This window comes from Dama dama, chromosome 15 (genome assembly GCF_033118175.1).
Source record: "Dama dama isolate Ldn47 chromosome 15, ASM3311817v1, whole genome shotgun sequence".
Taxonomy (NCBI): Eukaryota; Metazoa; Chordata; class Mammalia; order Artiodactyla; family Cervidae; genus Dama; species Dama dama.
Genome location: NC_083695.1, coordinates 64128619 through 64155968, shown reverse-complemented (window position 1 = coordinate 64155968; position 27350 = coordinate 64128619). Strand labels below are relative to the sequence as shown.

The 27350-nt window shown below is 38.1% G+C and overlaps 1 protein-coding gene across 1 annotated transcript in view; it reads right to left on the bottom strand.

Annotated features, from left to right (window-relative positions):
* Positions 1-27350, bottom strand: part of LOC133070281 (ectonucleoside triphosphate diphosphohydrolase 1) — a 198637-nt gene that overhangs the window by 17245 nt on the left and 154042 nt on the right. Inside the window, exons 24-33 of the mRNA XM_061162257.1 lie at positions 24978-25070; positions 20921-21012; positions 17550-17720; positions 16021-16117; positions 15114-15223; positions 10989-11085; positions 6751-6849; positions 5391-5573; positions 5051-5248; positions 3207-3296 (exon numbers count right to left, since the gene is read on the bottom strand). Of these exons, the coding sequence (XP_061018240.1) occupies positions 3207-3296; positions 5051-5248; positions 5391-5573; positions 6751-6849; positions 10989-11085; positions 15114-15223; positions 16021-16117; positions 17550-17720; positions 20921-21012; positions 24978-25070 (1230 nt within the window). The remainder of the gene's footprint in view (positions 1-3206; positions 3297-5050; positions 5249-5390; positions 5574-6750; positions 6850-10988; positions 11086-15113; positions 15224-16020; positions 16118-17549; positions 17721-20920; positions 21013-24977; positions 25071-27350) is intronic.

The window sequence follows — 27350 nt, the reverse complement described above, 5'->3', positions numbered from 1 at the left end:
ACCTGATGTGAAGAGCTGACTCATTTGAAAAGACCCTGATGCTGGGAAAGATTGAAGTCAGGAGGAGAAGGGGACAAAAGAGGATGAGATGGTTGGATGGCCTCACTGACTCAATGGATGTGAGTTTAAGTAAACTCCAGGAGATGGTGATGGACAGGGAAGCCTGGCGTGCTGCAGTCTGGCATGCTGCAACTCTTCGGTCACAAAGAGTTGAACATGACTCAGTGACTGAATAACAAAATTGGCTAATATTTTAAGGAACTTCATCTGATAGGAAATCACACCTGTTTTTGGAGGAAAGGATCCTTTGGTCAATGGAGTCACTCTCTGCCCTATACCAATATAGTGCTCTCAACTTAGAAGAGGAGATCTGAGTTGGAGCCCAATCAAGAAAAGTGATGGAAACTTCCTTAGCCGAAAGACCTGAACAGCAGGGGTGGGTGTAACCAAATGCAGAGTGCCTAGTAAGGCAGTTGTAGCAGGACAGAAAAAGCACAGCAGAGGTGGCAGACCAGTGGCTTATGATTTAGCTCCAGTCTGTAGGTGTGTTTTGCTTGGCCCCAAATGCTTTTAAAAATTGGAAGATCACACATACAACTCTGGATTTCTGGATTCTCTTGAAGAATCAAAGGATCTAACAAAATACATGGGCCCAAATGTTCATATGGCAATAATGTGTTGCTGCTGAGTAGCAGCTGTACCGTGCAGACTCGGCTGCACCACTTAGGCTGGACACATGCTTCCACTTCATTAGTCCCAGAGAAAGGGCTGTGGTGGCCAGGGAGCTTGGGGAGGGGGAGCTCAGGAGCTCTCAGAGTGACTATTTACCAGTCAGTCCAGAAGTGTTTCAATGGTTTAACACAGATGTGGCCACATCAGTACACACTGGCTGGATGTGATGGTGAGGGATAGAGGTTAGGAAGAATGGTAACACGGCTCTTCTCAAAGATACGTGTGATGAACAGGAGAATGAAGAGCAGAACATGAGTAGTCTTCAATATCAGACCAAGGAGGATCCCCTGACAGCATCTCATAAGAGAAGGAGGGAATGAATGAGAGTAGGTAACTAACATTGGAAAAGACTCTGAAGCTGGGAAAGATGGAAGGCAAAAAGAGAAGACAGCGGCAGAGAATGAGGTAGTTAGACAGCATGATAGCATCACCAGCTCAAAAGACATGAATCTGAGCAAACTCAGGAGATAGTGAAGGACAGAGACACCTGGCTGCCGCAGTCCAGGGGGTTGCAAAGAGTCGGACACAACTTAGCGACTGAACAACAACAACAACGTAACTAACATACTGTGTTCCAGCTGCCTATCCTGTCAAAATCCCTGTATGACACAGATGAGGAAAGTGAGGTCCCATGGAGCTGAATAACTTAAGTCACACAGCTACCAGGTGGTTGAAGTAGGATTTGAACCAAGTTTTGTTCAAAGACTGTATGTCGGGTAGAGGAAATAACTCCTGTGACGATTTAATCGGTCATTCACTCAGGGACATCCCCAGTCCAGAGTTCATGGCAATGGGAAGACACCAGCCAAGAGGAAGCCTGTGCCGGTGGGGACCTGTTGATTATGAGTACTGTTTGGCTTGGAGGGCACTTGGAAGCACTGGTATTTGCCAGAATGGTTATTTTCACAGTTATTTTTAGCTACTTTAGAGGCTGTCTTTTCAATGTTCTGCAGGATTGTAACACATTCTGATTAGTCTGAAGAGTCTCAGAAGAGTCTAGAGTTAACAGACACCTCTGAGTTTTACCAGATTTGAGTCACTGGGTCCAAACTACAGCTGGTGTTCCTCTCACTTTCATTTAGCAGAAGGCAGGGTAACTGACGTAATAAATTAGTCCTGTGCTCTCTAAATCCACTTCAGCTCAAATCCAGCCTCTCAACACTCTCAGTTCAGTTCAGTTCAGTTGCTCAGTCGTGTCTGACTCTTTGCGACCCCGTGAATCGCAGCACGCCAGGCCTCCCTGTCTATCACCAACTCCCGGAGTTTACTCAAACTCATGTCCATCGAGTTGGTGATGCCATCCAGCCATCTCATCCTCTGTCGTCCCCTTCTCCTCCCGCCCCCGATCCCTCCCAGCATCAGGGTCTTTTCCAATGAGTCAACTCTTCACATGGGGTGGCCAAAGTATTGGAGTTTCAGCTTCAACATCAGTCCCTCCAATGAACACCCAGGACTGATCTCCTTTAGGATGGACTGGTTGGATCTCCTTGCAGTCCAAGGGACTCTCAAGAGTCTTTTCCAACACCACAGTTCAAAAGCATCAATTCTTCGATCCTCAGTTTTCTTCACCATCCAACTCTCACATCCATATATGACTACTGGAAAAACCATAGCCTTGACTAAACATTCTAGATAAGTGCAAATTTGCCTTTTCATTCAAGGAGATTAAATTTGGGATGTATATGTATAGTGTGTGGGTATAGGGCCAGTGTATAATCAACTAAATATAATTTAAGGTGAAATGGAAAAAGTGTTCTGATTAGGATTTCCAGATTTTTGGGGGGAGGGATGGGATGCCTAAAGAAATTTAAATCTCAAATAAATAGTTTTTAGTTCAAATATATCCCAAATATTGCATGGCAACCAGTCTAAAGACAATTTTAATCCAAGTGCCAAGGAAGCCCTTCATTCAGATATGGGAAAACTGGGGAAGGCTTCTGGGAAGTGGTGGTATTTCCCCTAGACTTCAGGGTCTAACCACCTCTACAGTGAACAAGGCATATTTCATATTTCTCTCTGGAGAATGTCATAATATTGTACTCCTGGAATTCCTGCTGAATCTGAATATTATGAGCTACTTAAAGAGTTGAACAAGATTTTTGGTCTTTAAGAATTATTTCGCCCAAAAAAAAAAAAAAAAAAAAGAATTATTTCTCCCAGAGGAATCGGGTGGAGAGGGAGGTGGGAGGGGGGATCGGGATGGGGAATACATGTAACTCCATGGCTGATTCATGTCAGTGTATGACAAAACCCACTGAAATGTTGTGAAGTAATTAGCCTCCAACTAATAAAAAAAAAAAAAAAAGAATTATTTCTATGGGTTGTTATAGAGCTGAATGAAAACTGTATTAAATTATCAAATGTCTTCAAATTGCATAAGGAAAGCTACTACATAAGTGCATAATATTTTTGAAATGTTTCTTTGAAAGAAAAGCAAACATTATACATTTAAATTGTAAATTGTAATTGGTTACCTCTGATGTCATCCATATATTAAAACCATCATTTTCATCCAATGCATCAGGCATAACAGGAATCAAAGATACAAAGTGAGCAACAAGGTCCTAAAATAATATTAACTAAGATTTATTAAGAGCATACTATATGCCCATCACCAAGCACAGTGCTTTACATGCATTATCACCAAATTTAGTATATCCTACAAGCCTTTGAAATACACACTATTATTAATTTTATTTTACAAAAGAAGAAACAAGCTTAGAGTGCTAAGATAACCTACCCATTCTAACACACACACTAACACACTAACATAATATATGGGTTACACACTAACACAACATATGGGTCTCTGGGAATAAGCTTTTAGCATGACTCCAGACCATGGGTATTAATCATTACATTTTACTGTAATAAATTAAAAATTTAAATGTGATACATTACATGTATACTTTAAAATACAACTGTTTAAGAAAATTGAAAAAAAGGTGTAGAAGAGTAGCAAAAGTGTGATTTTCTTTTAGGTTCAAAATCCATCAGAATTATTTTTATTAATAATAAAATCCAGTTATGAGTTGCTGCTGCAAGAAGATATTGGTGCAGCCTATTTTTACAAACAACAGAACTTCTGTTGTGGATTGCCACCCCTAAGGATTGCTTCTGTTGTGGATTGCTGGAGATAAGGACTCAGATTAGAGTTAACACAGAAAGTTCACCAACATTTTCACTGATTTACAGTAGCTGCCATATATGCACTACTATGACCTCCTACACTAATCATGTTTCTGACTTCATGCAGTTAATTAAACATGGCTCACAATTCCTGACAAGCAAAAGAGCTAGGATTTAGACTTCTTTTTTAAAAAGACAAAGATTGTCTTTAAAAGAAATCTGAGAGCATTATTATCTCCTTGGACTTTTGGTATCAGGAAACAGGCAAGAAGAAACCCAAAAGCAGAGTGTAGTAAAATGTGATCTAAATTAAGAGTTTTGGTTTTAGCTTCAAGAATTCAGGTGAGAGCTTCATACTGGGAGAATAATATAAGTATTCTAAGGAGAGTCAATTGAGTCAATCAGGCCTGAATAAATAAAAGGTATAAGTGATTTTTCACAGGTGTCCTTTAATCAAAGTTTTTTTTTTTTTCCTTAAAGGGGAGACTAGATTTCTGATTTCACATTTTCCTTTCTCAAAGTGGAAGAAGCTATCTCCTCTTCTGAGTTCATAATGAATGTCTGTACATGTCTCTTTTGTCAGCTGGTAAATAACAGATATGCACAAAGCCACATAAGGTGAGAAGTGTTATGTTGGCAGTTTATAGAGCAAAAGATAACATAGATAAAAGATAAAGAGAGCAAAAGCCTCTTTACAACAAGAAGCAATCCTTGGAAGGACACCATCTCTTTAGAAATACAACTTTCAATTCTGCCTGAAAATCAAAGGAATCTTTCTGTGTCACTTTTCAAAGTCTGACAGAAAGATTACAAAGTTGGTATGGTCACATGAAGTGATGTGGCAACAGTGACTTTCAGTACAAGTGGGCAGAGTGAAGGGCAACAGGAGGAAATGTTTTCTTCCACCATACACTCAGGAGCACACATTGCAACACAGATGGTATCTCTCTCAGGAAACTGTCTCTGAAGATAAAGCAGTTTTAATAAGAAAGTTTTACTCAAAGTTAATGTTAAAAAGTAAGCCAGTTAAATATAAATTGAGAGTGATCAAAATGTTCTAAAATTTACTGTGGTGATGGCTGCACAACTTGGTGTATATATTAAAAACCACTGAATTATATACTTTAGAAGGGCAAAATATATGGTATGTGAATATCTCAATAAAGTTACTATCATAAATATCACTTACAAGTGTCGCATTAGAATAATGAAGAAACATATCCAGGAGTTGTTGAGGTGGATTCAATGCCTTGATGTATCTTATTACTAAGATCTGTATCCCTTCATCATTAAAAACAGTAGTGATGATTCTTCGTTTAGGAAATAATGCCTTACAATTTTTTGTAAAAATCCATGCTCTCTCCAAAACATCTATTTGATCTGAAAACTAGAATCAAGTTTAAAATATTTCAACTTGCTACCATATTGTTCCCACAGGAAAATATCAAGAACCAACATTCATTTTTGTCAGCTTTGAAATTAACACTCCTTTGATAGTATATCTGAAAATAATTCAGTGGAAAGCCTACCTTGTCTAGTTCTGGACTACAGATGGCATATGATATTTGAGGTTCAATAGTAGCAAAAATATTTAAGAAGGTACACTCTTTTAAATTCTGTCCATTATAATCTTCTTTAGGAGACACATAAGTCTTACTCCAAGTATACCCAAGCAAAACAGGTGGAATATTTACTTGAAATGTTCCACTAATCTGAAAGAGTATATGAACAGAATGGATTCTGCATGATGAAAATAAACATCAGTCAAAGATAGTTCAGTTCAGTCTTCTCCATTGCAGGAAATAGGCTTGCATGGGTTCATGCTGATTTGACTAATAGGGACTTGCAAAGAATGATAAAGGTTTTCATGATGATCTGCTTACAAGAAACCTTGACACCCTGGGTCCCTCTCTAATATGTAGTACGTGGAAAAGGCAGAAGTAAGAAAGTGATGAAATGAGGAAGCAAGTTAATGTACCAGAGTGATAGAAACTCTTAGAGAATAGAATTTAAGTTCAGAGAAAAATGCTAAAAGACCATGTTACATTTTGCACCGGTCCTGGAAAGAGAAAAAAAATGGAACAGAAGGAGAGATGACCCAAAGTCCACTGAAGGAGGGACCGTGTGTGTGTGTGTGTGTGTGTGTGTGTGTGTGTGTGTGTGTGTGTGAGGAGATAACTTAAAATAATAACTACTACCACTACTAATATAACTAATATTAATAGTTATTGAGCACCTACTATGTATAAGGCATTCTTCCAAGTGCTTGACATAGGTCACATTATTCAATGAGGTAGACACCACTAATCTCCATTTTATAGATAAGGAAATGAGCTCAGAGCATGTGAGGAATTTGTGATAGGTCACACAACCCATGAGTAGTCGAGCCAGGATTACAATGCAGATGAGTCTGCCTTTGAAGCTCTCCTTCTTAACTACTTCTCTATCTTAGCATCTGGCCTGAGACTGAGAAGTAACTGCAGGGATTTATAACAGGAAGCCCTATACCTCCAACAATTTAAAATCTCCATTGCTCTTTATTTGCAGCACTTGTATTTGTAACGTGCTCCCTCATGACATGCTGTGATTGCATAGAATCATGGAACCCATGGTTACAAAGCAATGTCATTATTCAGAGTTGCTTTAAGACCTATGGTTAGCTGTCCTTTTCTTCATCAATGAACACTAAAAATGTATGAAATAAATTTGTGGGTATCTCCTAGAGACGGCTAAAATCTTCAAATACTCCAACACCTAAGAGGCACTTGCATACAGGATCATTTCAACTGACTTAACCTGCCAATCAAAACCTGACTCAAAGACAACAGTAAGTGTTTCTATTAGCCAGAGACAAAAATTTAGAATTAGCAAAGAATCATTTTCTGTTACCTCAGATTGTTGTAGGAGAGCAGAGAAAGGGAAGACAATGGATCCAAGCCAATTCTTTCTTACATATGAATGACCACTGCAGCTCCTGAAACAGTGATCCTATTAAAAATAAATAAGTTTTCTATTACTATTCTACATCATGTGATGAATAATTTCACACAAACTTGCAGGTAAGTATAATAAGTTCTCTTTCATTTTAAAAAGAAACCAAAGAGTAAATAGAAAAGTTTTTTCTCACTTTCAAAAATTTCTTTAAAATTGACTATTTAAAGCAATAATAATGACCTGTTGCAGACTTTATGACATATGTAAAAGCAAAATATATGATAAAATAACACTAACACAAAGCATAGGAGTAGAAATGGAAGTGTAATAATATCCTGTTCTTACACTGTATGTGGGGTGGCATAATATTACAGACTGTGATAAGCGCAATAATATATAGTAAAGCCTAGGGCAACAATTATGAAATAAAAGAAGTACAGCTAATAAGCCAATAGTGAAAATACAGTAGAATCATAAAAGTACTCTATTAATCCAAAAAAAAGGAAGAAAAAAAGAACAAAAAACAGATTGGACAAGCAGAAAGCAAACAGGAAGATGGAACCCAGCCAAGTCACTAATTACACAAAACATAAATACCCATTTATTAAAAGACAGAGATTGTTACAACTGAATAAAAAAGGAATGCCCAACTATACACTGTCTAATGTAAACTCATTTTACATATAAAGACACAGGTTAAAAGAAAAATTAAGAAAAGAAAGAAAAAGATACACCATACATACAAACACCAATGAAAAGAAAGCCGAAATGACTATATTTATAACATACAAAGTAGATTTAAGAATTAAGAAATGTAACCAGGGATAAAGAGGAATATTTCATAATAATAGAGGAATCAATTCATGAAGAAGGAACATAATCCTAACAGTGTGTGTGTGTGTGCTAAGCTGCTTCAGTCGTGTCTGACTCTGTGTGACCCAATGGACTGTAGCCCGCCAGACCCCTGTGTCCGTGAGGATTCTCCAGGCAAGAACAGTGCAGTGGGTTACTATGCCCTCCTCCAGGGGATCTTCTCTACCAAGGGACGGAACTTGAGTCTCTTATGTCTCCTGCATTAGCAGGCAGGTTCTTTACCCCTAGCACCACCTGGGAAGCCCTGTAACTCTAATAAAGAGTTATAAAAACAGAGCTACAAAACATGACACCAAGAGCAATTCATTAAAAATGCTCAACATCATTGTGTGTTGTTAGTTGCTCAATCGTGTTTGACTGTTTGTGACTCCTTTGTCTATGGAATTTTCCAGGCAAGAATACTAGAATGGGTTCCCATTCCCTTCTCCAGGGGATCTCCCCAACCCAGGGATCAAACCCAGGTACTGCATTGCAGGCAGATTCTTTACCATCTGAACCACCAGGGAAGCCATCCAACATCATTAGTCATTAGGAAATGCAAATTAAAACTACTATGAGATACAACCACAGGCTTGTTAGAATGGCTAAAATTTTGAAGAGTTACTACATGCTTGTAAGAATGTGAAAGAACTAAAAGTCTCATACAGTGCTGGTGGAAACAAAAAACGGTACAATCACTTTGAAAAAACAATTTGTTTCTCAAATGTCCACTTACCATATGATCCAGTCATTTCACTCCTACGTATTTACTTCCCCCAAAATTAAAGCATTTGTATATAAGACTTCTACACAAATCCTCATGGTAGTTTTATTTATAATATCCCCTCCACCCCCGCCAAAGAAAATCCACCTGTCCTTCAACAGGTGAATATTTAAACATACAATGTGTGTTTTCAACAGACTACGACTATACAATAAAAAGTAATGAACTATTTGATAAATAACACAACATAGACAAATCTAAAAATAATTTTTTTTACCCCTGAATGAAAACTGCCAGGCCAAGGAAAAAAGAGTGAAAACTGTATGGTACCATTTCTATAAAATTCCATAAAATATAAAGTATAGTTACTGAAAGCAGATGAATCGTTTCCTGGGGTGGGAGGAAGGAAGGGAAGGATGGAGGTATTCTAACAGGACAGAGGAAAAACTTTGAGAGTGATGCATATATTCATTGTCTTGACTTTGATAATGGTTTCATGTGTATATATACATATATGTCAAAATTTGTCAAAATACACACTTTATGTGCAGCTTACTGTATGCCAACTACTCCTCAATAATATTATTTTTAAAAATTAGAGAAAGCATGTGTAGTGGGATATTGGGCAAAAAAGGATTTGGCATTTACCACCAACACCACTAACCCCACTGGCATTTACTCTGTAATTCACTTCACTTTTAGTCATTTACGTTTTTCATCTCATCAGCCAAAGCGCTGAGATAGGGGGAATATGGGAAAGGTGTTAGAGAATAGTTCTTGGGATAGGCATGTTGCTTGCTTAAGACTGGCATAGGCAACAAACTGCTCCATAGTACTAGTATATACTTATATCCACTGATTTTTACTTGTCCTTAGGGACAATGAGGGCAGTTGGGTTGAGTTTAGGAATCAAGAAGAACCGAAAGGACAATGAAGACATGGAAAGGGTTGGTGCACGCTGAACCCCACTAGGTCCCTTGTCCTTGGTTTGGCCCCTGATGATTAGGGTCAGTGGCTGGAGAAGCTCTTCTACTGTGAGATTTTGTATACAAACACTATTGCTTTATAGTCTAGATACACAGTATGTGGTATGGATTCAGAGAAAATAGGCCCGTTCTGCCCATGCTTCTACAGAATCCAGTGCCTCTTGAGTATTCTGAAGTTTGATAGCTTTGGGCTCAAGGATAACTCGGGGGATAACACCCTTGGCACAGATGGTGGCATCATAATCGGGGCAATGTCAACAGTGGTGGTGGTGAGATTCTTTTAGGTGGCTTTGAGAGCTTTGGGGGCTGAGGCAAAAGAACACACATACTGACGACTATAGCTAACAGTCATGTCTAAGCACATATATGAGGACTCCTTGGAGGCTTCCAGAAAATTTTGCGAGGGACTGGTGGAGGTTTTGTGAGTAGAAGGTATAATAAGAATAAGATCTTAAATTATTTATATTAATGTGATTTCTTTTAAATCCATAAACTCAAAATTTCTGTTAATATTAAAGTTATACACTATTAACCTGGGCTGAAGTAAGGAGCTAGGAAAAAAGAAGGGAGATAAAAAGGACAATTCATTGTGGTTTTCCCCATATACCATCTTGCTTTCTGCTTCGTTTTGTGCTTTTCCATCAACCACATTTCCCTTGCTGCTATAATATGGATCATGTTGGCTTACTGCCAAGAAATAATGGCATTAGTTAGATAGCGTCACCAGCTCAATGGACATGAATCTGAACAAACTCTGGGAAATAGCGAAGGACAGGGGAGCCTGGTGTTCCGGAGTCCATGGGGTCACAAAGAGTCGGACACAACTTATTGACTGAACAACCACCACAACAAAGGTTAACCTGGGCCATTTCTTAACTAAGAAAATTCATCAAATGGTCCTCTTGCAGACGACTCAGTTTAGAAATGTAAAAACCTTGCAAAAGAAAATGCAATATATTCTGGCTCCCATTTTAATCTGATCTGTTTTCTTCTAAGAACAACAAATGCCAGGGAGTTCAGGGTCATAATAGACAATATTGAGATTCTGGTGATCACATGCCAACTGGGAAACATGGTATTCAGTTTCTAAGCCCTGGGTGTGTTGCTGCTGTTTACTTGAATCTGGCGAAGGGCTGAAGTTTGAAAAAAGCTACCAGTACCCCTGATTCCTGTCTTCAGTTTATAGCCACTGCTTTTGAGATCTTCCTACATCTCAGTAAACAATGTAAAGCACCTTAATGTACATACTTTTACCACAGTATATACATTAAGTATATATCATAGTATATACCATGGCAAATGTGTTTAGTGTAGCAAACCTTGAAAATATGCTAAAGCTTGGCTACCAGGAAGTTCACATGTAGATATAATGTTCAATTGCAGAAACCTCGTTTCCCCAAATTCTTGGTATATTTATCCCTCCTCTTCCTATGTGTGGTTTATGATCTCTGTTATTTTTGAACTGACTTGTCACATGTCTGATTTTATTTCATGTTGCTCCATATCCTTTTTAGACAATGTTGTAAAGAGACACTGCATCTAAAAGCAAATTAACAAATATGTTCACAGACTTCATTCAGTCTGAACCTAGAATTATTTCAACCTTGATTATTATAATTATTCTACTTTACCTCATGCTTTTCAATAATCATTTCATCAAAAATGTTGATATATATATTATCTTTTATTTTAGATAAACTTGAGAAGTTACAATCATGTCCTGGTAAGCTGTAAATAAGAAAACATATTCAGATGTTTAATTATTTTATAAAATCATTATTCATAAAGGACTATAAAATTACCTGTTATTTTCTTTTATAAAGTGTAAGCTAAGAAAAGCTATGTGTTTTCAAGATGACTGTTATCTTTCATTAGAATCAGTATCAAAAAATCTACAGACAATAAATCCTGGAAAGGATGTAGAGAAAAAGGAATCCTCCTACACTGTTGGTGGGAATGTAAATTGGTACAGCCACTATGGAGATCGGCATGGAGGTTCCTTAAAAATCTAAAAATAGATTTTCCATATGACCTGGCAATCCCACTTATGGGCACATACCCAGGTGTGTGCACACACTAAATTTCTTCAGTCATGTCCAACTCTTTTCAACCCTACGGAATATAACCCACCAAGCTCCTCTGTTCATGAGATTCTCCAGGCAAGAATACTGGAGTGAGTATCAATTCAGTTTAGTTCAGTTGTGTCTGACTCTTTGCGACCCCATGGCCTGCAGCACACCAGGCCTCCCTGTCCATCACCAACTCCTGAAGCCTACTCAAACTCATGTCTATTGCGTTGGTGATGCCATCCAATCATCTCATCCTCTGTCATCCCCTTCTCCTCCTGCCTTCAATCTTTCCCAGCATCAAGGTCTTTTCCAATGAGTCGGTTCTTCGCATCAGGTGGCCAAAGTATTGAGCTTCAGCTTCATCATCAGTCTTTCCAATGAATATTCAGGATTGATTTCCTTTAGGATGGACTGGTTGGCTCTCTTTGCTGTCCAAGGGACTCTCAAGAGTCTTTTCCAACACTACAGTTCAAAAGCATCAATTCTTTGGCACTCAACTTTCTTTATAGTCCAATGCTCTCATCCATACCTGACTATTGGAAAAACCATAGCCTTGACTAGACGGACCTTTGTTGGCAAAGTAATGTCTCTCCTTTTTAATATGCTGTCTAGGTTGGTCATAACTTTCCTTCCAAGGAGTAAGCATCTTTTAATTTCATGGCTATGGTCACCATCTGCAGTGGTTGTGGAGCCCCCCAAAATAAAATCTCTCACCATTTCCATTGTTTCCTCATCTATTTGCCATGAAGTGATGGGACCAGATGCCATGATCTTTGTTTTCTGAATGTTGAGTTTTAAGCAAACTTTTTCACTCTCCTCTATCAGTTTCATCAAGAGGCTCTTTAGTTCTTCTTCGCTTTCTGCCATAAGGGTGGTGTCTGCGTATCTGAGGTTATTGGTATTTCTCCCAGCAATCTTGATTTCAACTTGTGCTTCATCCAGCCCAGCATTTTGCATGATGTACTCTGCATATAAGTTAAATAGGCCAGGTGACAATATGCAGCCTTGATGGACTCCTTTCCCTATTTGGAACTAGTCTGTTGTTCCATGTCCAGTTCTAACTGTTGCTTCTTGACCTGCATACAGATTTCTCAGGAGGCAGGTAAGGTGGTCTGGTATTCCCATGTCTTGAAGAATTTTCCAGTTTGTTGTAATTCACACAGTCAAAGGCTTTGGCATAGTCAATAAAACAGAAGTAGATGTTTTTCTGGAACTCTCTTGCTTTTTCGATGACCCAGCGGATGTTGGCAATTTGATCTCTGGTTCCTCTGCCTTTTCTAAATCCAGCTTGAACATCTAGAAGTTCATGGTTCACGTACAGTTGAAGCCTAGCTTGGAGAATTTTGAGCATTCCTTTGCTAGCGTGTGAGATGAGTGCAATTGTGTGGTAGTTTGAGCATTCTTTGGCGTTGCTTTACTTTGGGATTGGAATGAAAACTGGCCTTTTTCAGTCCTATGGCCACTGCTGAGTTTTCCAGATTTGCTAGCATATTGTGTGCAGCACTTTCATAGCATCGTCTTTTAGGATCTGAAATAACTCAACTGGAATTTCATTACCTCCACTAGCTTTGTTCATAGTGATGCTTCCTAAGGCCCACTTGACTTTGCATTCCAGGATGTCTGTCTCTAGGTGAGTGATCACACCATCGTGGTTATCTGAGTCATGAAGATCTTTTTTGTATAGTTCTTTGTGTATTGTTTCCACCTCTTCTTAATATCTTCTGCTTCTGTTAGGGCCATACCATTTCTGTCCTTTATTGTGCTCATCTTTGCATGAAATGTTCCCTTGGTATCTCGAATTTTCTTGAAGAGATCTCTAGTCTTTCCCATTCTATTGTTTTCCTCTATTTCTTTGCATTGATTACTGAGGGAGGTTTTCTTATCTTTCCTTGCTATTCTTGTCAAAACCCATAGAACATACAAGGCTTCCCAGGTGGCATTAGTGGTAAAAAATCTACCTGTACTGCAGGAGATGTGGGAGATGCAGGTTCAACCCCTGGGTCAGGAAGATCCCCTGAAGGAGGGCATGGCAAGTCACTCCAGTATTCTTGCCTGGAGAAATCCCATGGGCAGAGGAGCCTGGGGGGCTACAGTCCATAGGGTCACAAACAGGTGGACATGACTGAAGCAACTGAGTACACGCATAGAATGTACAACACAAAGAATGGATTCTAATGTAAACTGTGGACTTTGTCTCATAATATGTCACCACTGGTCTGTCTCATAAGAAATGTACCACACTGCCACTTAGGGAAGCTGTGTGTGTGTGTGCGTGTGTTGAAGGGAGAGGATATGTAAGAATTCTGCTTTCTGCTCAATTTTACTAGGAACCTAAACTCTCTAAAAATGATAAAGTCTATCAATTTGTTTAGAATGGAAGAAAAAGAAACTCAATTTCATTAGAAATCCAGGAATGTAAATTAAATCACAGTAAGAATATCACTTAAGATCCACCATATTAGAAAAATTAATTTTAAAAATTAAATATTATTGAAGATGTGGCACAATAGGAACTTTTATACTGAGAGTGTATATTGGCACAATCACTTTGGGAAAAAAATTGACATTACGTAGTAAAGTTGAAGCAATTCCACTCCTGGATATGGATCCTGGAGCAGAGGGTCTCAAAGTGTCTCCTGACTAGTAGCATCAGTAACACCTGGAACTTGTTAGAAATGAAATTATGGTATCAGGCCTACTCTAGAGTTACTGAATTAGAAACTATGGAGTTGGGCCCAGCAATTTGTTTAAAGAAGCCACACAGGTGATTTCAGTGCACAAAATAGCTTGAGAACTACTGTCTTAAAAAGAAACTCTTAGATGTGTCCTCCAGATAACAAGTACAACAATGTTCAGAGCAACACTATTCATAATAGCAAAACACTAAAACCAGGCAAATGTGCATCAACAGGATAAAAAATAAATAAATTATGGCATTTTAACACAGTGGAATACTATAACGAAGTGAAAATGAAGGAAGGAATAGTTATGAATATGGATAAATCTCTCAAAATAATGAAGAGTAAAGAAACAGGTTGCAAAAGATAATTCAATTTATATAAAGTTGTAAAGCATCCATAAATAAATAAAACATAGCTAGGGATGAATATCTATGATTTAAAATCATAAAGAAAGAGAGGGAAGGATAAACACAAGGGTAACATGGTTGTTATCTCTGGGGAAAGAGGAAGGGGATACAGTTGGGTATTGGCACAGCAGAGCCTTCAAAGTTACTGGCAACACTCCATTTTTAAAGCTAAATGGCATACACACAAATATTCATTTTCCCTCAGAACTTATATTTACATATACACTATATAGGGGCTTCCCTGCTTACTCAGTGATCAAGAATCCGCCTGCAGTGCAGGAACCACAGGAGACACGGGTTCAATTCTTGAGTCAGAAAGAGCCCCTGGAGGAAGGCAGGGCAACCCATTCCAGTATTCTTGCCTAAAGAATCCCATGGACAGAGAAGCCTGGCGGGCTACAGTTCACAGGGTCACAAAGAGTCAGACATGACTGAAGTGACTTAGCACACACACATATATTATCTATGTAAACACACTTCATAATTTAAAAACTTAAAAATTAAGCCTGTATCAATCATTATTTTCAATAAATGGCTCAAGAAAATAATTCTGTTATTGGTTTATCTTAGAAGCCAAGGAAAAATGGACTCTAACTTACATAAAATCTACTTTAATTTCTTCATTCCAGCATGGATGAGATCCACTGGCAATGCTGGTTTGGTATACAGTGTGCTGAAAGGAAACTTCCACAAAGGGGTGTACAGTATCCTGAAACACATGATAAACACTGACTAGGTTTTTGTAATATTTTATATAGTTGATAAAAGGTAGAATTAGTTACTGACTGATAACTAAATGGTTTGGTTTTTCTAGCTTTTCAAACAACCATTATTTATTCATTCACTCATTCAATTAAGATTTCATCCTATTTAATATCAGGTATGATCTTGCTAGGATTCAAAAATACATGGATGTCATTAAGGATTTTTATCTTAAGTCTGTCAGGAGAAAACAAACAGTTAAGCAAATAATGGCAATGAAACATAAGAAATATATTCAGGATATAATAGTTACTCAGGAGAGAGAATGATTAAACTTTTGGGGGTGAGGACAAAGAGAACTTCACATAGAACACATTGCATGGGCTTGAGCTTCGAAACATTAAATAGTAGTTCATGTGGCCAGTAAGACATGAACACGAAGTATGGTGGCCATTCCAGGCAAAGGAAAGGGCAAGAATGGAGGACTTCTAGAATGTAGTAGTGTGACATGAGACCACTGTGGGGTGGAGAGAAATGTGGCTGACTGATGGTAGATAAGAACCAGATAAATACAGATTTTGGTAGACTTTCTAAGGAGGTTGCATTTTATTCTATAGACCCTGAGGGCAGGGTAGTAGAGAATGAAATGATTAGAATTACATTTTGTAAACAGCACCATCACTGTGTTATGGAGAGTAAACTAGAAGCCCAAGAAATTAGCGATGGATGGTCCAGTTAGGGGCCAGTTTCAATTCAGAGAAAACATGACCAAAACTGCGCTTTAGAGAAGTGTTAAATACTTACCTTATTTAAGATTTCATCTGAGGCTAATGATTTGATTGTTTCTTTATGTCTGAGGTGAGACATGGATGATATTAAATAAGTAGGCATACCCAAGGACCTTCAGGAAAAACAATAGAGAGACATACATTTTAATTAATTTCAATATTTGTTTTGGTGCGAATAGGTGTGTTTTTGCTTATGCTTATGTGCTGTGTTGTTGGGTTTCTGCTTATGCTTATAGAGATAGATAAGTTAGTTACCCTGGATCTTACTGTTTGCTTTGGGTCTTCATATTGTAGGTGGTTGGAGATAAATATGTGACAATCACTACTCTGAAAGGGTAGCTCCTCAGTGCTAAGCTATGGATGGGAATCAGTCTGTGGTAAAGTCTTCACTGATCCTCAGCAAAAAGGGGAAAATAGGGTAGGTAATACTTTGAGCTATATTATTCCTATTTTTGGTGTTACAGTATTCTTTCTTTTACAGATTAATTATTGCAGAAAGTGAAAGTCGCTCAGTTGTGTCCAACTCTTTGCAACCTCATGGACTATATAGTCCATGGAATTCTCCAGGCCAGAATACTGGAGTGGGTAGCCTTTCCCTTCTCCAGGGAATCTTCTCAACTCGGGAATTGAACCCAGGTCTCCCCCATTGCAGGTGGATTCTTTACTAGTTGAGCCACAAGGGAAGCCCAATAAGCTCGATTATTGTAGAAAATGGTAGTAATTATAAAATGTCCTTATTTCACAAAACAGCTTTGAAATGTGCATTTGTTTTGAGAGTATCAAGTGTATCATAAATAAAATCATATTTGCAAAACACAGGCAAAACCTTTAAGAGGTTTTAACTGTAGATTAGTAGCTAGTAAGCAAAATGTTTCTCATAGGTAGAATTCACGGGATAAACATAAAATAAGTAAGCAGAGCACACCTGTGTTAAAAGTAGATAGAGATACTCAGTATTCCTTAGGTACCTGGGTATGAAATATTCACAATATATAAATTATATATGAGATTAAATATATAACACTTGATATTGAGGATATACTAAATATTCAGGATGACTTCATTTGACCATTCTGACCCCACATATCCTCTGCCCAAGAAACACCAATAAAACACATCATTCTGAGTGCCTGCAAAAGAATGGTAAGACCTGATTTTTATAAGAAGTCACCTAAAATGACAAGTCCAAAATGGAGCCTATTCTCTCCTGTATTCTACTATTCTACTTCCAACACTGTGAGTGGACAGTATAATTGGCAATAGCTACTTAAGTTTTCAAAATAGGGAATATGGACAGAAGGCATTTATTTAATATAGCACCCAAAAATATACATGTTAAAGATACTTCAGGTATCTCAAACTTCTGCAAACTTTTACTACATAGCAATGACAATTAAGTTTGACTATTCAAATGAAGATTTCAACTCTCATTCAGCTTTTGTATGTAGAGCATCAATAAAGTGCAAGGTTTTATTAAAAAGACAGTTTAAAAATTTACACTTAAGACATTTTTTGTAACTCCAAAAATTGGTGCAATTGCCTTACCTATTAACTGTTGTTTTCCTTGTAGGAATATTATAAGCTCTCAGTATTCTGATAAGAATCTTAATATCTCTATCACAGACAGTCTGTGCTGCCACTTTTTTCCTTTCTTTCCTCTGAGGCTTTAACTTTCTTCGTTGTTCAAGAAGCTTACAAACTGCATATGTCAACTGGCTAAAAAGTGGTCAATCAGATTGATATAAAATAACTTAATATTTGAAAGATAATGATTTTTAAAATTTATTATAAATAAGGTCATTATTCTGAACCATGTTCTCTTTACTGTGTAGGGGAGACAGAGTTGTCTTAGACCCAAGAGAATAATTTTTTTCTGAGTGTAGAAGGGATTCTGTGTTTTAAGAGAGCACCTGATTTCTCCATGTTCTTTGGTATATGGTCCAAGAAGAGACAGGGCATGGAGAGGTAATCCCATGAAACATGATGTTATTTCAAAAGATTATTCATTTTTTAGGAATCATTCTCTTGATCATTTTCTACATAGTTCTGAGTAGGAGTTAGCTATAAGTGCTGCAATTCCTGGCAACACAAACCTGTATGGAACCTATGTGGAAACACAAAGTTATATGGAATTATAACTTTATGGTCACACTTGTTTTCCTCTAAAGACTGAAAATAAAAACTTCAGACTACCCCACAAAGCTATAGTCATCAAAACAGCATGGCACAAAAAAAAGCATAGTACTGGCACAAAAATAGAAATGCAGATCAATGAAACAGGACAGAAAGCCCAGAAATAAACACATGTACTTATGGTCAATTAATCTAAGGAGGCAAGACTATATACAATGAAGGAAAGACAGTCTCTTCAATAAATGGTGCTGGGAAAACTGGACAGCTACATGCAAAAAATGATATTAGAACATTCTTTGACATCGTACACAAAAATAAATTCAAAATGGATTGAAGACCTAAATGTAAGACTGCACACTATAAAACTCTTAGAGGAAAACATAGGCAAAACACTCTGACGTAAATTACAGCAACATCTTCTTCAATCCCTCTCTCAGAATAATGAAAATGGAAAAACAAAAATAAACAAACAAGACCTAATTAAACTCAAAAGTTTTTGCACAGCAGAGGAAACAATAAACTAAATGAAAAGACAGCTCACAGATTGGGGAAAATATTTGCAAATGATGTGACCAAGGGATTAGTCTCCAAAATTTATAAACAGCTCATGATGCTTAATATCATCCAAGCAAACAACTCTATCAAAAAAGGGGCAGAAGACTTAAACAGATATTTTCACCAAAGAAGACACATAGGTGGCCAAGAGGCACATGAAAAGATGTTCAACATTGCTAATTATTAGAGATATGCAAATCAAAACTGCAAGAAGATATCACCTCACACCAGTCAAAATGGCTATCATCAAAAAACCCACAAACTATAAACACTGGAGAGGGTAAGAAGAGAAGAGAACCCTCCTACACTGTTGGTGGGAATGTAAATTTGTGAAGCCACTATGGAGAACAGTATGGAGGTTCCTTAAGAAACTAAAAACAGAGCTACCATATCATCCTATAACCTCACTCCTGGGCATGTATCCAGAAAAATATATGGTCTGAAAGGGAACATGCACCCCAGTATTCATTGCAGTGTGTTTACAATAGCCAAGACATGGAAGCAGCCTAAACGTCCATATACTAGAGAATGGATTAAGAAGATGTGATACATATATATATTAAGAAATAAGAAATTAAGATTAAGAAATATATATATTAAGATTAAGAAATATATATATATATATTTAATCTATATATGTTTCTTAATCTATATATATAATGGACTATTACTCAGCTATTGAAAAGAATGAAATAAGACCATCTGTAGCAACATGGATGGACTTAAGAGACTGTCATACTGAGGAAAGTAAGTCAGAGAAAGAAATGTTGTGTAGTATCATTTATATATGGAATCCAAAAAAAGATACAAATGAACTTATTTATAAAACAGAAACAGACTCATAGACTTAGAGAACAAACTCATGGTTACCAGTGGGGAAGGGGTTGAGGGGGACAAGGGAGTTTGGGATTGACATGTACACACTGCTATATTTAAAATGGGTAAACAACAAGGACCCAGTACAAATGCAGCAAAGGGAACTCTGCTCAATATTCTCTAACAGCCTAATTAGGAAAAGAATTTGAAAAAGAATAGATTCATGTCTGTGTATAACTGAATCACTTTGTTGTACACCTGAAACTAACACAACATTGCTAATCACCTGTACTCCAATACAAAATGAAAAGTTAAAAAATAAGTTTTCACTGTTGACACACACATATCACTGTCAGTTCGGTTCAGTCACTCAGTCATGCCTGACTCTTTGCAACCCCATGGACTGCAGCATGCCAGGCTTCCCTGGTCCATCAGCACACACACCACTATCTAAATATACTAAATATGAAATATGAATATGATAAACAATAAATAACATGATAAATAATGTGATACTATGATATGATAAATATGATAATATCATAAATAATATGACAAATAATAAATATGAATATGAAATACTACTATATAGATAACTAATAAGGACCTATGTATACTACAGGGAACTCTACTAAATACTCTGGCCTATATGGGAAAAGAATCTAAAAAAGAGTAGATATATGTATATGATTAGCAGATTCACTTTGCTATACAGCAGAAACTAGCACAAATTGTAAATCAACTATACCCCAATAAAATTTTTTAAAAAATAAGCTTTCATTTTAAAACACATGCTCATAAAGAATTACTTCAAGGTATATTTTAGAATAGAAACCCCTCCCCCAAAATACATCTCAGCATCCTAAGCCAATTAAAACCTTCCTGTTGATACTAAGAACCTGCAAGTGGCCCCAGAGTGGTTTCCCAGATATGTAGCATCCCTTAAGTCTCACAGGTAGGACAGTATGAGAATTGAGTTCCTTCAGCAAAAGGCTCCTTCTGCAGCTGCCTGTGGATCTCAGAGTCCTTATATCAGTCCTTGCCGGGGATTCAGTTTTGAAAGGGGGAGATTATAGGCTTAGGGCATGGTGCTACCACCAATGATTTTTCCAGAATCAGTCCCAGGACAGGGAGAGCAAAACTAATTTGGGACAAAGGTGTTTTGGTTTCTTTCTTGCCACAAGGAGAGGGTTAAAAACAAAATTACTATACAATTGAAAATATAAATCATACAGATATGTCCAAAATGGAATTTTAAAATTATTAAAAATATTTAAACCACTATATTTCATTTTATGCTTTGTAACTGGATTTTGACATTAATATAAAAAGAGAACTTATCTGAGGACTCTGAAGGAACGAGCTTATAGCTTTATATTTCAGACTTAAATAATAATAATTTTAGTACGTACCTTGCAGATACAATTTCTTCATAATCAGCCACAATATCTGATAAGTTAAATTTGCTAACTTTGACAATTCTTCTCATTACCAACCTTCTCATCTACAAGACATATTTTTAAGAAATAAAGAGTTCATATTTTAAGATTAAGAATACACAATGGTACTGGTGTCACTCTTTTGTTAGTCTTACTTTTTGTAAGTAAGGTATGGGAAGGGGAATTAGATAAGTGAAAGTATGCTTCTGTTTCCTACCATTATCAAAATCATTCCTAACACTCTCATTATGACCCTCTCATCTCTTTTTCAACTTAACTCAGAGTATTCACATAGAATTAGTCTTCACCAAAGAAGATGATTACCTGTGAATGTGTTTTTATAGCACTCACTTGTATTCACACAAATCTTGATCCACAAAGAAATGTCATCGCATTTCTGTATGTCCTTTTTTTTTTTAAATTTATTTATTGATTTTACTTTACAACATTGTATTGGTTTTGCCATACATTGACTTGAATCCGCCACGGGTGTACATGTGTGTTCCCCATCCTGAACCCCCCTCCCACCTCCCTCCCCATCCCATCCCTCTGGGTATAATTTACATGTTCAATGCCATTCTCCCATATCATCCCACCCTCGCCCTCTCCCACAGGATGTCCTTTGAGTTCATCCTACTCTGACCTTAAGTTCTCATTCTGTCTGCTTGGTAAGATATTCAGTGCTTCAACAAAGCCATTCCCCTAAGCCTGTGCTGCTTACAGAACCCACAGAAACTGGTTCCTCTGAGGACTCTGAAATTCTTTATAGTCTAAGGAAATTCCTCCCTTTCTACTCTAATCCCATCCTTCACATCAGGTGTAGACTTTTAGAAATGAAACCAGGAAGAAGCATGTCTCAAGGCAAATTTCTGCTTTCTGCCCTGCCACAAGTCATCCTGGAGATAATGTAACCTAGAGACTGTGTACACATGCATGTGTGCTAAGTCGCTTCACTTGTGTCTGACTCTTTACGACCCTATGGATCGTAGCCCACCAGGCTCCTGTGTCCACGGGATTCTCTAGGCAGGAATACTGGAGTGGGTTGCCATGCTCTCCTCCAGGTGATCTTCCAGACCCAGGGATTGAACCTGCATTTCTTACCTTTCCTGCATTGGCAGAAGGGTTCTTTACCACTAGCACCATCTGGGAAGCCCAACCTACAGACTAATGATCTGCTTAAATTATATAGGAAAACGAGGTGGTAGGAGAATGGGAAAAAGAGAATTCCTAACAATTACTCTGCCGTGTGTGTGTGTGTGTGTGTGTGTGTGTGTGTGAGAGAGAGAGAGAGAGAGAGAGAGAAGAGTGTCTCTTTGTGACCCCATGGGCTGTAGCTCACCAGGCTCCTCTGTCTATGGAATTTCCCAGGCAAGAATACTGGAGTAGTTTGCCATTCCCTTCTCCAGGGGATCTTCCCAACCCAGAGATTGAACCCAGGTATCCTCCATTGCAGGCAGGTTCTTTCCCGTCTGAGCCACCAGGGAAGCCTGTATGGGCAACCAACTGCTTGCCTTGAAGATGAACCACATCCCTCTCCCCTCTGATCCCATTATTGTGCTTGAGCCCTCCCTCCCTTTCGTTCTTTCTTTCCCTTCTCCCACCCCTTCTCTCATTCTCTCTCTCTCCTTTGCTCCACTGGTGCCACACAGACTGAGCTCCTTGCTGTTCCTGCCACAGGCTACGCATATTCCCTTCTCAGTTTTCACATGTGGTTCCATGAGCCTGTGATGTTCTTCTCCCATGAAAAGAGAGCTCCAAATCCAGCTCCCTCAGTTTTCAGGTCTTTTGTTGGCGTTACCTTCTCAGGGGCTTTTCTTGGTTATCTTATTTAAAATTGTACCCCACAACCCAACACACACACACACACACACACACACACACACACGCTCTTTTCCAACTTTACTTGTTAGAGCACATATCACAATCTAATACACTAATATTTTGTTCATTATCTGACTTCTCCCACTAGAATGACTAGGAGGTCAAGGATTTTAGTCTCTTTTGTTTACTGCTGTAATTCCAATCTCTAGTGTAATTCTTGATTAAGAGCAGATGTTCAGTAAGTATTTATTGAGTAAACTAATGGAAGGGACAGATTGAGGAGCGCTACAGGCCTCTTAGATGCAAATATTTCAGCAAAACTTTATCTAGCAATCCATGAGACTGCTGGCACTTTACTGCTCCAACCCTGGCCTCAGGTACCACTGACCCCAGTACCACAGCAGGGAGTTTAACCCACATAACTCACAATCAGATTTAAACACCCATGGCCCTATGAGGCCTCCAGTGTCAAACCAGGATTCCAGCACCTATAATTAGAGTCATTATCCTTCAACTTGTAGTGTGAAACTATCTCCAGATAGCAAAGAAGTCTTCACAAGGAGCTGAAACACAATCACAAAATGTTCCTGACGCTTCTTCGCAGGATCCTGCGTGAAGTTCCAGAATCCTCAGACACTTGCGCTCTTACCACCTTCCTGACCCTCTGCTACCCTCCCTCCCAGGCTTCCTTATCCATCAAAAAGAAGAGACGGGATGCATAGGGTGTGTGTTCCCTTTTCTTATAAGAACACCTCTTTATTTCCTAAGACATAAATCTCATTATTAAATCACCTCTCAACCCTTTTTAAAAGAAATATGGAGCTAGTAGGGCTTTCCAGGTGGTGCTAATGGTAAAGAACCCGCCAGCCAATGCAGGAGACGTAAGCGATGTGGGCTCAATCTCTGGGTCAGGAAGATACCCTGGAGGAGGGCAAGGCAACCCACTAGAGTATTCTTGCCTAGAGAGTCCCACGGACAGAGGAGCCTGGTGGGTTACACCCCACAGGGTCATGAAGAGTCGGACACAACTGAAGTGACTTGGCACACACATGCAGTTAATAAAGAAGGTTTAGGAGGGGCAAGGGTGAGTGGGAAAAAACACCTGCCAATGATAAACAGGAAGTACTGAAACAGACTACGATAGCTACAGTGGTCTGCATTTCCACCACGCTCTCAGAGGAACAAACTAGCTCAGCACTTGCAGTTTTATCATTTTACTTCAGAAGAAAAGCAAGACAGGCATTCTTATTGTCTGTTTTTATAAAACAATAAAGCAGGACTCAGTGCATAGATAACTTGCCCAAAGACAGATGGGGTGGTCAGAACAGGTCTGCACACACCTGCCTAGGGCTCATCTAGTCACACAAGGTCACTTCTCTTCTGTTTTTATGAGGTATTTGGTGTGTATCTCTTAGATCTTTCCATGGCTCTCTGCTTTCAAGTTATCTTGAAAGGCTTCTCTGGTGCTCTATAGCAAGGGCTATCAATTCTACTCTTGCAGAAATCTTAGAAATCTCCTCAGCCTTGTGGTTTTATTCCTAACCTCATTAACTGCTCAAACATGTCTCAGTATTTCCTGAGTGAAGAGCACTGTGCTGGGCATCACAGATCTATAGATATAGTCCCTGTGCTCTGGAAGCTTAGGGTGGAAGGATGAGGGGTCAGTGGAAAGAAATCAGGAGTGAATTTGATTGAGGGATTCCACCTCAAACCTGGTTTAGGCTTTGGCAGGGTGTTCTGTAAATATCTGAAGCATGTCTTTCTCTACTATTTTCTGTCTCCTAGTAGTCCTCCATCCATTGTCCGCTGAACTGCTGTGGTGTGCGGCATTATGAGTTGTTAATAAAACTAGGGAATCCAGCAAAATGCTGGTGTACTTCTCAAAGTGAACTTTCAGGGTCAAGAAGAGATGGGTGTAAACAGAAAAGGTTGGAATATGCTCTAATAATGAGTTTGCTGTCAACTGAAGTAACTGTTGCATCAATAATACACATCAACTGTGTACATTTACAGATGGTCAGTAGGTAACTCTGAAAAAGAAGTCTGAACTGAACAGAAAACCCCTTAGTGATCAGAAGGAGGTGAGAAGCAACCAGGTCTGCCCGTCTGACTCTCTGGGAAGAGTATAGTACTATGCTATGCATCCAGCAGACTAGTTTTCACAAAAGTAAATTCAAACACACTGACAATATTATTTTGTTCTTGTTACCTTTTGCAGAAAATTGGCAGAATTAATCCTTTGTGCAGTAATAGAATTCACATCTGAAATGGACACATCCTTTCCTATCTGACTTTCATATTCCTGTAAGTAGAGAAATTAAATTAATTTCACATTGTTTTTTTTTTTTGGTCATGCCATGCAGCATGCAGGATCTTAGTTCCCCAACCAAGGATCAAAGCTGTGCCCCTTGCCGAGGAAGTGCAGAATCTTAAACCACTGGACCACTAGGGTAATATCCTAGTTTCACTTCTTGAATGCAACAAAGTTTAGATATGATATGCTGCAATGAAATATTAACTACTCATTTCAGTTTATGTGTAAGAGATATTGGCAACCCTCTGGAAATGGGAGGAGAGAATGTTTCTTTAAGATTCTTCCCTCTGAGAATTAGCGAAGAACTGTTATATTTTGTTTTCTTCTAGGAGGAGTTTCATTCATCTTTTAAAATTAAGTAATGATTGAGGAAAAAAACTGCAATTGAGAAAATGACAAGAAGATGTAAAGAAAACTGAGAACTATTCTTCATGTGTCCATTTACCTGGTATCATTAGAAACAAAAGAAATGGGAAGTATTAACATTAGAGTATAATGTTCAAGTTGGTGGGCTTTGGAGGTCACAGTCCTGGATTCAAGTTGGCCCTGCCATTTACTAACTGTGTGGTTTGGGGAAAAGTTGATTAACTACTGCAGATCTGTTTCCTCTTTTGTAATAATATTACTACTATTAACATGTCACAGGATTGCTGTGAGATTTAACTAAAACTATATTTATAACTTGTGTGGCAGGTAGTAAGTAATCAAAATATGTTGACCATAATCAATAACTTTAATTTTACATATAGCAGTTGGTATGATTATTTGTCAGGATGCCTCATTTATATAATTTAAAATAAATCAGCATCTATTACATCTGCATTTCTGGGATACGTTCCTAAAGCACACAAAAATCATTTTACATTATAGAGAACATTAAGGACAACACAAAAATTATGAAGTATCTTTAAGTAGACAAATTATCTGAAAGTAATTTGTTTTTCTAATTATCCACAAGAAACCTTGAAATTAATTCTGTTGGCAAGTAACCACTTTTACCTAAGAATACATTCTATTATATATAATAGAATATAAATATGGATGTGAGAGTTGGACCATAAAGAAGGTTGAGCATTGAAAAATTGATGCTTTTGAACTGAGGTGTTGGAGAAGACTCTTGAGAGTCCCTTGCACAGCAAGGAGATCCAACCAGTCTATCCTAAAGGAAATCAATCCTGAATATTCATTGGAAGGACTGATGCTGAAACTGAACCTCTAATACTTTGGCCATCTGATGTGAAGAGCTGACTCATTAGAAAAGATCCTGATGCTGGGAAAAATTGAAGGTAGGAGGAGAAGGGGACAACAGAGGATGAGATGGTTGGATTGCATCACCAACTCAATGGATATGAGTTTGAGCAGGCACCAGGAGATGGTGAAGGACAGGGAGGTCTGGCGCGCTGCAGTCCATGGGGTTGCAGAGTCGAACATGACTGAGTGAATGAACAACATTATGTTATTTCCCATTATATTGTTTCCCAGGTGGCTCAGTGGTAAAGAATTCACCTGCCAATGTAGGAGATGCAGGTTCCATCTGCATCTGGAGAAAGAAATGGCAACCTACTCCAGTATTCCTGCCTGGGAAATCCCATGGACAGAGGAGCCTGGCAGGCTATAGTCCATGGCGTCACAAAAGAGTCAGACATGACTGAGCCACTAAACAAACAACATATTATATTACTATTTCATATCACTTTATTTCCTTTAGAAAGTATTAAATTACAAGATTTACTTAAGTACTCTGGATGTTAATTTTTATTAATTAATATGTAACTTGCAAATATCTTTTCCTAATTTGTGGGGTTTAAATTTTAATATTATCAAGTCAATTATTCCACTTCTTTATAATGTATACTTTTTGTGCTTTGTTTAAGAAATACTTTCCTGTCCCAGATTAAGATATCCATTTAAAGTTTTGCATTTCAAAGCTGAAGTAGAGACACAGATGTAGAGAGCAAATGTATGGATACCAAGGAGGGAAGTGGGGCGGGGGGAGGAATTGGGAAATTGGGATTGACATATATACGCTACGGATGCTATAGATAGATATGGATATGTATGCTATATGTGGATATATATGCTATAGATGCTATAGATAACTAATGAGACTGTGCTGTGTAGCACAGGGAACTCTACTTGATGCTCTGTTGTCACCTGAATGGGAAGGAAACCCCAAAAGAGGGGATATATGTATACATGTACACATGGCTGATCCACTTTGATGTACAGCAGAAACTAACACAATACTGTAAAGCAACTCGACTGCAA